The sequence below is a fragment of the Calonectris borealis genome, chromosome 8, assembly GCF_964195595.1.
Source record: "Calonectris borealis chromosome 8, bCalBor7.hap1.2, whole genome shotgun sequence".
NCBI lineage: Eukaryota > Metazoa > Chordata > Aves > Procellariiformes > Procellariidae > Calonectris > Calonectris borealis.
Genome location: NC_134319.1, coordinates 11,277,471 through 11,291,660, shown reverse-complemented (window position 1 = coordinate 11,291,660; position 14,190 = coordinate 11,277,471). Strand labels below are relative to the sequence as shown.

General features: G+C 48.2%; 1 protein-coding gene across 4 annotated transcripts; it reads left to right on the top strand.

Moving 5' to 3' along the window:
* The first annotated feature begins 1,048 nt into the window (after positions 1 to 1,048).
* On the top strand, positions 1,049 to 13,239 carry NASP (nuclear autoantigenic sperm protein). 4 transcript variants are annotated; one of them, XM_075155860.1, is made up of 15 exons: positions 1,049 to 1,229; positions 2,400 to 2,450; positions 3,286 to 3,396; positions 3,970 to 4,050; positions 4,246 to 4,343; positions 5,058 to 5,954; positions 7,812 to 7,894; positions 8,816 to 8,892; positions 9,019 to 9,092; positions 10,160 to 10,348; positions 10,608 to 10,774; positions 11,252 to 11,305; positions 11,395 to 11,466; positions 12,457 to 12,591; positions 13,073 to 13,239. In XM_075155860.1, the coding sequence occupies exons 1-15, from the start codon at positions 1,168 to 1,170 to the stop codon at positions 13,124 to 13,126; spliced, it is 2,205 nt and encodes a 734-aa protein (XP_075011961.1). In that variant the 5' UTR covers positions 1,049 to 1,167; the 3' UTR covers positions 13,127 to 13,239. The 4 variants fall into 4 exon arrangements, with proteins under 4 accessions (XP_075011961.1, XP_075011960.1, XP_075011963.1 ...); XM_075155859.1 differs by having other exon boundaries at positions 8,807 to 8,892; XM_075155862.1 differs by lacking the exon at positions 5,058 to 5,954.
* Positions 13,240 to 14,190: the final 951 nt, after the last annotated feature.

Genomic DNA, 14,190 nt, shown 5'->3' with positions numbered 1-14,190 from the left:
AATTCTGTATCTCTGCTAAGCCTGCAGTTCCCAGCTCCGTTAGCTGCATGGAGTAACACAGCGCAGCTGAGGCTGGAGAACTTTTATCTCGACACAGCACAGGGGGAGATGAGCCTCCGGGTCTCCGCCAACGGCTTCGCTGCTGCTGTGCGAGTTTTGTGGCGGTCTCTGCCTCACAGCCGCAGCAGCCATGTCTGCCTTCTCTGGCAGGTTCCGTGTGCTGCGGGGGAAGCGAAGCGTCTGCCCGAGCTGAGCCGGGGACAATTGACCGCTCGCCTGGAACGGGCTGAGGTTGAACGTGGCGAGATTGTGCCAGGGCAGGGGCGCCGGTGCCTCCCGAAATGCAAGGCAGAGAAATAGGAGCTCTTGGAAGAACGGGCCGGCGGTGGCTGTTGGGGTAGCCGAATGCGCACCGCCTTAATGACCAGCTGCCGGCGCGCTGGTCAGCCCGCGGTGCCGGCCCGCCGGAGGGGCAGGGTCTGCCCGCCCGCCGAGCGGCGCCGAGGAGGGGCCCTGCCTGCGAGGAGGAGACCGGAGGAGACCCGGGGTCCGTGACCCGGGAGCAAGAGCCTGGCTCGCCCTTCTTGCGCTCCGACACCGGCGCCGAGGTGCGAGCCCGGCCCGCGGGGGCTCCCCTGCCTTTGGGGCAGGCCCTTCTCCCCGTGGCTCCTGCGGCGCCCACCCCCACCACACGCTCACCTTCCCCCGGGGCGGGAGGCGGGCAGTGAGGCCCCGGCCCTCCCACCGCCCCAGGGCGCGCCCAGCCGCCGTTTGGGGCCGCCGCGGGGGCGGGCGGGAGGGGGCGGGCCGGGCGGCGCGGACTACATTTCCCAGCATGCCGCGCGGCAGCGGCTTCCCAGCGGAACTCCGTTTCCCTGCGCTCCCTGCGCGCCCCCGCCCCGCCTCACCCGGCACTACACTTCCCAGCGGGCCGCGCGGCCCCGCGGCGGCCTCTCCCTCCCGGGACTACATTTCCCAGCGAGCCCCGCGCGGCGGCGCCCCGAGTGTCCGGCGGAGGGCGGGCGCGCGGCATGCCGGGAGCGGTAGTCCCCCTGCGGCGTGCGCGCGCCGCGAGGCGGGCCGGGGCGTGTCCTCGGGGGTATATAGGCAGCCGGAGGGGTAGGGGTCTGCACTCTGCCGCCGCCGCCCCTCTCTCCAGCAGCTTCTATGCAATCTTCGGCCGTCGCCGCTCCCCCCTGCGTTGAGCCCGCGCCGGCCTCCCCGACTAGGTAGGGCCGCGCGGGCTGGCTGCGGTCACGGTGTGTGCGTGTCGGGGAGGGGGGGCAGCGGGGAGAGGGGGCGCTTTCGCGCCGCGGGGTGGCTGGGGGGGGTGGCGGGGGGCAGGATTTCCTTTGGGGGGAGGGCTGGGGGTGCTGGTCGGGCTCCCGCGGCTGCCCCCCTTCCCCCCCCCGCGCCCCCCCCCCGCCCGGCGGTGGTACGTGCCGCCCCGCTCCTCCAGCGCCAGCTGGGCCCGCTCGCCTCGCGCGGAGCCACCACGTGACCCCTGCGCGGCTGCTGCCATCTTTGTTGGGGGCAGCCGACGCCGCGGAACCTGCCCGTGGGGCGGGTTGGGGGAGGGGGAGCGGCAGGGGGTGGGTGGGTGGTCCTGCGGCGTCACGTGACGCCGGGCCGTCAGCCCGTGAGGAGCCGCCGTCGGGGTTTGGCGCCAATGGCGGGGGGCGGGGCCGGGGGGAAGGCGGGAAAGGCGCCCATTGTCTGTGAGGGGCGGGGGGGCCGGGGCCGCTGCCCGCCTCGCCCGGCCTTTGTTCCGCCCGGGGAGCTCCGCAACGCCGCCCCCGGCCTCCCTCTGCCGGCCGCGGAGGACGGCGGCGGCTGTCAGCTGGCGGCCGGGGGCTGTGCGGTGGCTGCCCTGCCGCTGCCCGGAGCGCTGCCGGGGAGGGGCTGCCCGGCGGGTGGCCGGGGCAGGTCCCCGGGCTGCGCGGGCGGGCGCCTCGGGCACGTCCCCGGTGTTCTGACTGAAAACGCTTTGCAAAACGCCCGGTTTTGTGCTTTGCGGCTTGTTCCGTGCTGCAAGTTGGCGTGGGGCTAGCTCTGAGCTACTACGGGGTGCTTGTGGGTCAGTGGCTGCAAGCTGGCGGGGTGGGTGGTCCTGGTTTTTAGGCAGTAGACCTGTTGGCCAGGCCTAGTCCGATATAGCCTGAATGTGAAAGCATCTGCTTTCCTAACAGCCTTTCATTCAAACAATAAGCAAAACTGAAACTAATAGGGTTCTCCAAAAGACAGCCAGCAGAGTGAACCAGCGTGTGAACTCGCGCTAGGTGGCTGTACACCTGAAGGCAAGCACCGCTCCTGGCTCTGGTTTCACACCTCCGAGAGCTCCGCTCCTCTCACGAAATGGGTGGCCTGTTATAAACACTTATTTGATATTTTGTTTGCAGGATGGAAGAGGAATTGGCAGCTCCTTCCACATCCACAGACAAGACGGACAGGTGAGATGGGAGTCGGAGTTGTCAGTTACTAAAGAACATGAAATCCGGGGGTTATCGAGTGAAACAAAAAGGTCACCCTTCAGATTGGTTGTTAGGCTTGAAGTTTAACAGATGCGGATGCTGTAGATGCTGAAAACTTGTGCTCACCAGTGGTCTGCACAAATCTAGTGCAACAAAACTCTTTCAAGGACTAATAAATACACAAATACTAGCTGTTGTTTAGGAAGTTCTTGATCTGTGAGTTAGTGCTGGGGAAGCATTGGGGAGGTACAAGTACGTGACTAACATGTAGTAGTACTCCTCTGTGGGCAGCTCCCCTTGCCCCAGTCCAAGGGACTGGACTGGGATGGACCTTCTGGAAACGGAGCCGTGTGAGACGCACTGAATTGAAACTAAGGCTTGTATCTATCATTCTTCTCAAATGTATCATGCTGTGCTATGAGAAGTCATAACTTGGATTTATTCTTTTTTTTCTTGGCTTAGCTAGCATCAGAGTCTGGTGAAACACTGTATGGTACTCGGTGTTGTATTGGTGTGCAACTCAAAGTATATTCTTTAGCATCCTTTGTCATACCAGATTCTGATACCCACTTCCTCTAGCGGTTGGTTAAAGTTAACCTGTCTGCCCTTGGTCATCAGAACTAAAAGTTGGTCCAGATTTAAATAAACAACCCTCCCCGCCACCCTGGTAGTTCCAACCAGTGTAATGTATGCAACTCACTCTTATATAAAGCTGACTAGGTATTGAAAGATGGATATGAAATTACTATGGAAACTAACAGAATTCTGTATTTGATTTATTTTTATTGCCCCGTCCCCCCCGCCCACCCCTCAGTATGGATGTGGATGGAGAATCAAAGAAACTGTTGGGGTTAGGACAGAAACACTTGGTAATGGGAAATATTCCGGCTGCTGTTAATGCGTTCCAGGAAGCTGCGAGCTTACTGTGAGTAGTAGAATGTTTTGTTTATTTTTGTAGGTCTTGGTTTTCAGCTTAACTATACTGATGTGGCTTATACAAGAAAGATTGAGATTTTTACCTTGCATATGCTGCTGTATTTATAATACAACCAACAAGAGGATCAACTATTTAAATTAACTCAAGTCGTGGACAATTAACTCAAGTCGTGTAGTTGGTGTGCAACTTGGACAGCTTTTATGATAGTAATTGCCAGTGCCATTCTGTAAAGAAGAAAAGGGATTTGATACTTTATTTTGCAGTATATGGTTCTGATGTCTGTTAATATGAAAATAATGGGATAGTGTTAGTTGCGAGTAACTTGTTTACTAGTCTTGATCAGTCTCTGAGGGTGATGCCTTTTTGGGTTTAGATTAATTTGCTTTGCCAATGTTTGAGAGCCACATCTAGCTCAGTGAGAGGAGCATTCATTATTTGTTTGAAACAATGGGAGACGAGCTAAGAAACTGATTCTTCCTGTCCAGGAATTTTTAGCTTTCAAGTTCATGTATCAAAATCTAAAGTAGGCACAAGGCAAATAATGCTTCATTACTTTTGTAGGGGTAAAAAATATGGTGAGACAGCGGATGAGTGTGCAGAAGCTTTTTTTTACTATGGAAAATCTCTCCTGGAGTTGGCAAGGTATGCTGACAGTTTCTTGTTTGATTAAGAGTCTGCCTGGCATAACAGGATTTCGCCCTCCTATAGGCAGGATTACACTAGAACTTCATGTACGCAGGGTTGCACGGGGTGGGATGGCCCATGGCATTGCAGCTTGTGCAGTTAAAACGGTGTTATTACAAGAGCTAAGGGATAACAAACTTTTGTTCCCTTTAGAATGGAAAATGGTGTGCTGGGAAATGCCTTAGAAGGGGTGCAGGTTGAAGAGGAAGGAGAAAAAGCTGAAGATGATTCTGTGTTACCAACTGTTGATGGTATGTAAAGCTGTCGTGGAGGCACCAAGCTGCGTTTTCTTGTCTAAACGATCCAAGTTCCGTCCATCGGTATCTTAGGTAGCCTGAATTATTCTGTTAAAACTCTTAGCAGCCTGAATGGACTTTTTTTTGTTCTTCTAATCTTGCTTAAAGATTGAACAAAACATGTAAAACCTGCAAGGAACTGGTCACTGAAAGCATGTGTAAAGGGTCACCAGGTGTCTGTGTCCTGAAACGCTGCATTCAAACTTGCTTCTTAAGTTTCACAGTCAACTTGAACTGCTTTGTAACCTTGTAGCAGTACAGCGTGTGTAGTAGGACAGGTCAGAGTCTCTGTAAAAAGTCCAGGAACAGTATCTATATTATACTACCTGCAGCTGGAGATAATACAGGAATTCCTGTCAATCCAGACTATTAAAACACTGGCACCTCTCGCTTAGCTGTGACTAAAAACGCTAGCGCGCAAAACTGCACACTGCTTGAGCGGCCGCTTGCAATAATGCAATCTGGGGAAGGGGAAGGGATTTGCTTAGTTCAAGTTACAATGTTGGTTGTGTCCTAATTCCTTGTACTTTGAAAATGGAGCTTTTAGGAATGTCATCTAACCTGATGACAAACCAACACACTGGAGGGTCTGAGGGTGGTATTGTCAGTGCCCGTTAATGTCTTTATCACTAAACTCGAAGACATGTTTATGCTTCCTCAATCATGTAGAAGAAGCAAGGGAGGAGTTGAGAGAACAGGTATATAACGCCATGGGGGAAAAAGAAGAGGCCAAGAAGTCTACGGAAGAGTCTCCAGTACTATCTGAGAAGGAAATCAAAGAGGAGGATGTGGAAATGAAAGAGATCACAGAAGAAAAACCAACAGAAGAAGCAATTGCTGACAAGGATGTGATGCTTGAAGAGGCTGAAGAGAAGATGGAGGCTTCTGTGGAAAAAGAAGTCACTTCAGAAGAGCAGAAGCAGCAGGCAGCTGTGGAAGAGGACGCTACAAAAGAGGAGGCAGCTGTGGAAGAGAAGGTAGTGGAAAAAGAGCAGAAGATGGTTCCTGAAGACCAGATAGCAGAGGCAACTGAGGAGAAGGAGAGAACGACAGAAGTGTCAGACAAGGAGGCAAAGGCAGCTGTGGAAGAGGCTGAAGCTGGAGAAGCGGCTGCGGAAGAGAAGGGAGAGGTGGGAGAGCAGACAGCAGAAGCAACAGAAAAAGAGGCAGCTGTGGAAAAGGGAGAGGCTGTAGAAGGGCAGGCAGAGGCAGCTGTGGAAGAGAAGGCAGTAGCACAAGTGACAGCAGAAGTGCAGGCAGCAGTCGCTGTGGAGCAGAAAGAAGCTGCAGAAGGGGAGGTGGAGGCAGCTGAACAGAAGAAGGTGGAGGAGAAACAAGAGCCAATAGAGACAGCTACAGAAGAGAAACCAGATGAATCTAAAGAGACAGAGTCCTCAAAGGAACCTGTGCCCACAGAGGGCAAAGAGCCATCTAATGACATAGAAGAAAAGGCTGAAGTAGCTGCTAAGGTAGAGAAAGAGGAAAAGAAAGATGACCTCATGGAAGAGGGTGAAGGTGCTAAGGTAGAAAAAGAAGAGAAAGATGACCTGATGGAAGAGGGAGAAGGTAACAGTGAGAGGAGAAAAGTACTTGTGGGTGGATGACTTGATGGATTTGGCTAACAATGGGTAAAAAGTGTTCCATTCAGAATTTTCTGTTTGCCTTAGAATAAGGAAAAGGCACAGTAAAGGGGCTCTTGAAGGATTTTACATCCAAGTAAAGTTTCAAGGAATAGTAAATAGTCTCAGTTTCTCTAGACTAACGCTTAACTAACTGCAAAGCAAATCTTACTTGAAAGCAAACTTACAGCCCTGTGAAATATGTAAGTAATGGCTAGGCTGGTGGAGAATACTGAATGGATGTTCACTTGCATGTGTCTGGGTTTATTGCACTAACCTTCACATAACTTGAAGCACAAGTTGCCTCTGGTTATAACCATATTTTATTTCAAACAGTGGAGCAGAAAAATAAGAACAGCTGAATACATAACAAAATAGTAAATTTGTTTTTGCTGGAGGAAGGAACTCTCCATTTGAGTCTTTCTGGTGGTAATTACAAGTGAGAATTTGGTTGGCAAATCTAAACTTAATTTGCCCTGGAACCTGAAGGCTTATTGCTACTATCTAGTACAGTCTTCCAGCTATCTAACTTTTTCTGCCATTCTGCTTCCTTGCTTCATTATAGCTGTTTTCAGGATTATCTTAAAGTGATCTAGGAGAACTTGTGCGCTTTGCTGAAGTATTACTTGCATGGTCTTAGTAGGCCAATGCTTTCTATTGCACAAGTTAACTGATGAGCTGATAATTGAAATTTTGCTTGTCAGTAACTCAGCTTCACATGAAGAGCCTTATTTTAGGAGTGGCAAATATTCAGCCTAAATAGTTCTGGACACTGAAAGGATTTGTACTGTTGAGCACGGTGAACACGCGGTGGTGGAGCAGCTGCCTAACGAAGTGTCTGTCTGGACAGAGTATGACTGAACATAAACCAAGAGTAGTTATCCACTCCTCATCCTGTGAAAGGCTGCTTATGTACGCATACTGCTGCTTTTTTATTCCCAACTCTGTTAGTGTGAGGACACTCTTGAACACCGTGGTCTCGTGCCGTGTCATTCCAGACTCCTCCCACTACTTAAATTTTAACTTCCTAACATCTCCTCTGTTGGAGCTGTCCTCGTACTTACAGGTTTGGCCCTCTCAGTGGTAGGTGTGTGCTTTTTGGGAGTTAGACTAACGAGCTCACGGGTTCTCTAGTCTCCACCCCATCAAGCTCCTGTTATTCTGGAATTAGTCAGTGCCATGATATAGGAATTAAGTCTGACTTTAGCATGCAAGTCAACCAATGCTCTAAAGTTATTATTCCTTCACTGCACATTTTCCCAAAATATTTTCTACTGGTAGAACACATCATGTAACGCGCCTATGCAGTATCAGAAGTCAAATCAGTGCTACACAATAGCAGGTTCATTAATAACATTGCCACTTAAATGTCTGACATGAGGAACATCAATTCAGAAGCAGTCTTACTTGCACGCAGCTTGGCAGCTATCTTGCTGAAAACGCTTGTTATCTGTAGCATGAAGCCCAGCAAGTGACCGGTACCTCCAGGGCTGCTCGGGATCCCACGGCTTCAGTGGGAGTTCACAGTGCATTTGTGAGAACTGAATTTTAGGTAAGTTTCCATTCTAGATAGTATGAAGTTAAACTTAAAACAAGGACTAAGGTAGCCTGGAACTACTTTAGTTTACAATGCCTGACGCTTTCAGCAAGATGGCTGCTGCTGCCGAGAATTTAATGTATCTGTGCTCTTCTTGCATCTCACCTGTCACTGGAAGGATAAGGGCTGGACATAATATTCTACCTGACTCCATGTGAAGCAAGCGTAGTAACAAGAAGTGTTCTCATTCATCTCCTCTCCTTGTAGAAACAGAAGAATCTGAAGAGGAAGATAAAGAAAATGATAAAGCTGAAGATGATAAGGAGAATGAATTGACAGTGGAAGACAAGGTGAGATTGCTGAGCTCTGCTCTCGGTGCTCATGGAAGAGTGCAGTATTTGTCTTAATGTCATGTTAATGTCTTCGTAAAAGGTCACTTGTATTTCATTTAGTCCTATGTAGGAAATGACTTTTGAAAACTAGTGTTGCCTAAGGAAGGGGCGGTGTTATGTGTAGTACACATGGTAGTATCTTGCTTAGCTCCGTCTGTAAACTTGGGTGAGTAAACTTGGCTGATGAGTAATGCAGCCTGGTAAATGCAGGGGCAGGCAGGGAGAGTTGCTTTAGCTTGTCACTAAAGTTAGTTACTTGTAACAGTTTATTCTCTGCTTGTTTTGTTGTCTCACTATGTGTGTTGAATGCACCCAGTCCAATAAGCCATGATTAGGATGGAAATTTAGTGGCAAGTGTAGTGGTGCTTAAATCTGAGGCATTTCCTTGATGTAGCAATCAAAACACCTGGAAAAATCTGAAGCCTGTTGGAGTGTGGTACTAAGCATGCTAGACAGCTCTCTTGAATAGTGTATGTCTCTGCCTCAGACTATTCTAATGAAGTTCAGAAGCTCATTTAAAAAGAAAGTGGAACATTAGGTCCTTTATTTAGCTTTTGATTAATCTAAATAGCACCTTAAACAAAATCTTATTCTTACGATAATATTGGTGCTTGGTGCCCTGTTATTTCTGGAAAAAAATTAAGGCCATATCAACTAACAATGTAAGCTTATGTTCCATTTAAAACACCTTCACTGCAGGCAAAGTCTCAGTTGATGCAGTAACCTCTTCTGCATGTTCTTTTTTTTTTTCCTTCTAGTGGTAAACTGTTTACCTCTTAAAGAAATTGATTCCTTGACAACACTGCTTAGAAACTTAGTGTTGTTTGATGTGATTGTAACCAAGTCACTTAATTGTTAACACATTTCTAGTCTTTACAGGAAAGTGAGGAGGATGAAATTGGAAATCTTGAGCTAGCCTGGGACATGCTGGAGTTAGCAAAAGTCATCTACAAGAGGTAAAGACTTAAGTCCTAATTTGGATATCTGCTAGAGAAACTCATTGGAATTTGGGGGATGGCATAAGCAATTAGTGAATGTGGCATATTCTGATCAGGATTTGAAAATACTTCTTCTTGATTTAGACAAGAAACAAAAGAAGCTCAGCTCCATGCAGCTCAAGCTCATCTAAAGTTAGGAGAAGTTAGCATTGAATCTGGTAAGTAATACTAATCCTCCTGTACAGTTCACTTTGTCCGTCTCTATTTCTTACTTTAAAATGAGCGGAGGTGAGTTAAGGCTGTTAAGAGAAAAACAAAATACACTTTGTTTAATTATGATAGTGCAGCCATGTGAGAAGCTCTAGAATCAATGGGTGAACAAGTCAGTGCCCTAAACAGGATAGTCCAGAACAGTGAAAGTGAGCTTCGAGTAAGAAGTAGTAGTGTGTTACCAGATCAAAACCAGCCTTGTGTTCTGCTTTACAGGCAAGGTTTGGTTAGCTTCAGAAACTGAGGAGGACTCTTTCCTTATTGAAGTAGTGAGTCATTGAGTTCAATGGGAGGTGTTGGTAGCAGAACATAAAGATGGCAAATAAAAAATGGTTGACTCTCCTGACCATACCCTAGTATTTTGGAAAGTCTAAGAAAGACCCTGATGCGTTATGCATGAGAAAAAAGGAGTGTGAAGCAAGACTCAGGTTTGTGCCTTCTAATGTGTCTTATCTGCCTTTCATTTAAAAGCATGTGTTTTAATCTTGTTAAATCCAAGTAGGGTGTAATCTTCCTCTATGGCAAGCACTGGAAATAACGTGACAGGTTTCTGGACGAGGGCTACAAAGTGAGGGTTGTGTTTCATGTCACTAGAATACCTCGAATGGAGAGCTTGACTGGGAGGTAGCAGGGGACCATCCCTAGCTCTAGATTCAAGTTGCACTCAGTTCATGGTGTAGGTAAAATAGCAGGATTTGCGTGCCTGGCTTTGACTTGGCCGCTCCGTTCACTGTGTTGCTGTAAATGGACAAAGCACTCTTGAGAGAACTGGAGGAGCTGGACTCTACACAATCTTTTTCTGAGGTGCAGGGGGGACAGTGTTGGGCTGTGAGTGGTGTCGATTGATAATCTGAAAGCAGCCTGTCACTGAACTCAACTGCTGTATTCAGTGGTGGTTCTGTTTTCAGACTATATAAAGTGTAATAAAATACGGAGTAACTGAATAAGGGTTTAGATCTTGCTTGTTTGGATATATGAGAGTGGTTTGTAAAGACCTTACGGCTTTCTCCTATAGAAAACTACACGCAGGCTATAGAAGAGTTTCAGGCCTGCCTGGCCCTGCAGCAGAAGTACCTGGAGGCTCACGACCGCCTGCTAGCCGAGAGTCACTACCAGCTGGCCCTGGCGTACCACTACAACAGCCAGTTCGATGAGGCGGTTTTGCAGTTTGGTAAATCTGTGGAAGTCATTGACAAGAGAATGGGTAAGAGGGTTTCTCAAACTACCTAGCAAATGTGAGAGCTTTCACAAGTCAAAGCAGACTTTAACTGCCCTAAAAGTAGTTGATATGCGTATTACCTTGCCATGCAAATATTTGCTGGTCTGAAACCGGTAACAGGCTATACTGATAATCAGAATTGTTGAAACAGTGTGTGCTAGCAGACACTTGCCTCTGTGGATATTGATAGCTGGACAGCTACTTTGTCTTGAGGATTTTTGCCATGATAACCATTTCATCCTAGCAATGCTTACTGAGCGAATAAAGAAGACGGAAAATGGTTCCCCTGAAGATGAGAAGGAGATTGAAGAACTGAAGGGACTGCTTCCTGAAATTAAAGAAAAGATAGAAGATTCAAAAGAATCTCAAAAGAGTGCAAGGGTAGCTGAGCTGGCACTGAAAGCAACTCTGGTTAGTGTCCTGCTGTTTCCTTTTAACCAAACATTCTTCCAGGGAGACTTGAAGTAAACCAGTAATGGGAGGAGCTCAGACTGGATTGAACAGATGGGGAGCTGGTGGTTGCTCACAAACAATATGGGCTGTGATTGTGAGAAGGAAACTGAGGCAGCTGACATCTAAAGAGAGGATAGTTAGTAAATACACTGACATTAACGGTTCCAAACTAAACTGGAATTTGATAGGCTTCTATAGCAATTAAATGTGTCAGGGCTGGAAATGCTAGGTCAGCTAAATGTGAGAATGGACTAAGTGTTGCATCACTATGCGAGCTTTTCATCTGTCTGTCCTGTGTATGAGTGTAGGAGCAGAATGCAGTGTTGAGACATGAAGGAGTTGGGTTTTCTGTCCCTTTCTAAACAGCGTTATACAGTTTTGTGTGAACAGATAGCCAGAATTTGTTCTACTGTCTGTCTTCTGCTTTTTCTTAAGGTTGGAACTACATCTGGCTTTGCGCAAAGTGAAGACAGTGGTTCTGTTTCCACAGTAAGTTAATTTAAGATGGCTGTTGAGAATTCCTGTCTGCTCTAAGGATTACTGCTTGCTGTTATTCATGTGTCAATATCTTGTAATAGATTCCTGTAAGAAAAGCAGCTGATGGTGCATCTCCGTGTGTTACAGACATCTCTCACCTAGTCAGGAAAAAGGTGAGTCCAGAAATGACTAGTTGAACAAACAGTTTGTTAAAGTACCGCTAGCTTGCTCTGTATAACTGGATTTCTTGGCTTGAAGCTTTTCTCCTTACCTCAGTTCTATAATGGAAAAAACACCTTAAAAGTAAAAACATATATAATGCATGAAACTCCTTTCCACTGGGAGCCAATCAGTCTGGGAGCCGTCCAGCCTCCAGGAGACTAGTTCCTGGTGGTTCAGCGCTCTGCCTGACCCACACCGCTTTAACTTCCAAGCTGAGTTGTGTGGCTTCTGCAGGCGTTCTCTGAACGAGTGCCCTCCTCTGCTGAGGACCTGCAAGAAGAGCAGGGTGGCCTGCAGACCTTAAGAAAAGGGCAAGCAACCAGGCTGAGTTGGGTTCCCTTCTTTCCAAGTGGAAATGGAGAATTGGACTTAATAAATAGCAAAGCCAGTCTAATGGTAGTCATAATAAACTGCCTCTCACTGAGGCACATACTTTAAAGGTATGTGTTTTTTCTAGAACTGTTTGCAAATACAACTAAAATTATCCCCTATGGGATCTTAGTTTTTATTTTGTATGCTGCTGTGGCACAGCCTGGCCTGTGTTCCATTAGCCTCTCAGTCCAGGTTTGCCTGGAGCAACTTTGATCTTTACACAGGTGACTGCAAGTGTCATAGGTGCCCTAAATCTGCCCCCTTAACTGTTATCTGGCTCAGCAGTCGCATGTTTCCTTGCCAAACTATAACTAAGGATAATTCAGCACTATAGATACTAGCACCTAAACAATGTCTTACTGGAAATCCGTTGTGGTTGAGACCTCTATACCAAAGCTTCAGAGCTTTGGTTAAATCTTAACACTTTCCTGAAGTATCTGTCTTGAACCTGGCAAGTGGAGGTTGAATAGATAATGTGCAGTGACATCTAGATGCTAACTTTCTAAAAAAAAAAAAAAAAATTAAGGTTTAATTTGTACATAGTGAAGACTAAACAATTTTGTCTTCAGAGGAAACCAGAGGAGGAGACTCAACAGGGAGACAATGAAGCTAAGAAGTCTAAACCAGAACCGGCTGTCAATGGTGGTGGTGGTGATGATGCTGCTCCCAGTGGAAATGAGGTTGCAGAAAAAATGGAAGAGGAGGTGGGCAGCTGAGTCAGGAGTCTGTGCCGTGCTTCTTTTTTTCCCTCTGCTCAGGCATGGGTTTGTGCCTGGTAGATGTACTGGTTTTATTGCCTGCTGGTCTTCATAAAGTTTCCCAGCTGAGGTGGGGAATATTCCCCAGCTGGCAGGACGCATGTTGTACCACGGTGTCTGGTGCTGGAAAGACACCGGCTGTGGAGACTTCCAAGCTGTGGGGTGGGACAGAACCGTGCTCTGGGTGGTCTACAGTACAGGGCCTTTCCCCCCAAACTATTTTATAACACTCCTGGGTTTTAATACTTATCACTTGGGCTACAATTGTTAACGTCAATATTTTAGAATAGTGTTGGGCTCTGAAGACCAGCAAAGCCCATGTAGTCAGTAAAGTCTTCAAATTACCGACACCTTGAACTGCTGCATGAATTGGTGCTGTAAGGCAGTGTCTTGTTTCTTAAAAACAAAACCTTTTCTTTTCTTTTAGACAGAGAAAAGGCCACAAGCAGAATCAGGGGCTGCAGTTGAAAGCACAGTATGATAATTCTTTAACCTTGGACACTCCTCTCCTTACAAGGAAAATGGTTTTGTATATAGTGTATTTTTTCACTTTTTGGCAACTTTTGTATGACTTCAATAAAGATTGTAAGCAAACGTTCCTTGTCTTGGCCCTCTTTCTGTGTGACAGCCTCCAGCCTCTGCTCCTCACTGCCCTTGGGGTGCAGGTCTCCCTGTCCCTGCGGCCTCAGCCTGTCCATCCACATCTGCCTAACGAGGCAGGAGGGGGGCGGGCGCTGACTGAAGAGATCAGCGAAATCCACTGCCTTTGGTTCTTCCAAGGCTGATGAGAGCTCGTCTGGCCCCTGGACCCTTCCTAACAGTGGGGACACTGGGTGCATCATCGGCTCTGCTCCATCTCCACCCTTTACAGATCTATGTTCATGCAGGGGGAGGTAGGAGCAGGGGGTGATGGATCCTTACAGTAACAGGGCTAGTGCCTGAGTCCCTGTATGTGCCCAAATGGGGCTGGGAGGCTGCTCTAGAACAAATCTATATGTGTTATATATATATAGGAAAAAAAAAAAGGCCAAGAAGCGAAGGGCAACATGCTGGAGTTGTTTATTAAAGACCCTGCACAGCCTCCAACACAGCAGAGGAAATCTTGCCATGGGTTTCGCTCGTTCCTGGGGCCGAGCCATGAACGCTTCGTGTGAGGCTTCCCCTAGAAAGGGCTTGTGGTGGGGAGGGGGGGAAAGGAAAAAAAGTGACTGTGCCCCTCTGTGCCCTCCGCTGGTCCCCGAGCCCTCCCGGTGAACTGGATGAAGCAAGTCCGTGTGTGGGCGCTGTCCCGGGGTGAGGAGCAGCCTCAGGTGGAGGCTGAGCCATGGGGCTCGGTGGCTGCTGGCTTTGGGCTCTGCCTGGCGCTGCCTGTCCCCTCCCTCCCTGCTCTCGCTGCTGCTGAAAAGCCCAGAGCCTCTCTGGTGCCAGGAGGGACCCCGTATGCTTCCCCCTGGACCCAGCACTCTGGGGTCCCAGTGATAATTACTGGTAATTATCCCAGTGATAATTACACAGCTGGTCCCAAGCCCCTGTGCCTGCAGCTGT

Coding starts and splice junctions, on each gene's coding strand:
- NASP (XM_075155859.1), top strand. CDS start 1,168: ATGCAATCTTCGGCCGTCGCCGCTCCCCCCTGCGTTGAGCCCGCGCCG. Junction 10,775..11,251: donor TGGCACTGAAAGCAACTCTG/GTTAGTGTCCTG, acceptor CTTTTTCTTAAG/GTTGGAACTACATCTGGCTT. Junction 11,467..12,456: donor CTCACCTAGTCAGGAAAAAG/GTGAGTCCAGAA, acceptor TTTTGTCTTCAG/AGGAAACCAGAGGAGGAGAC.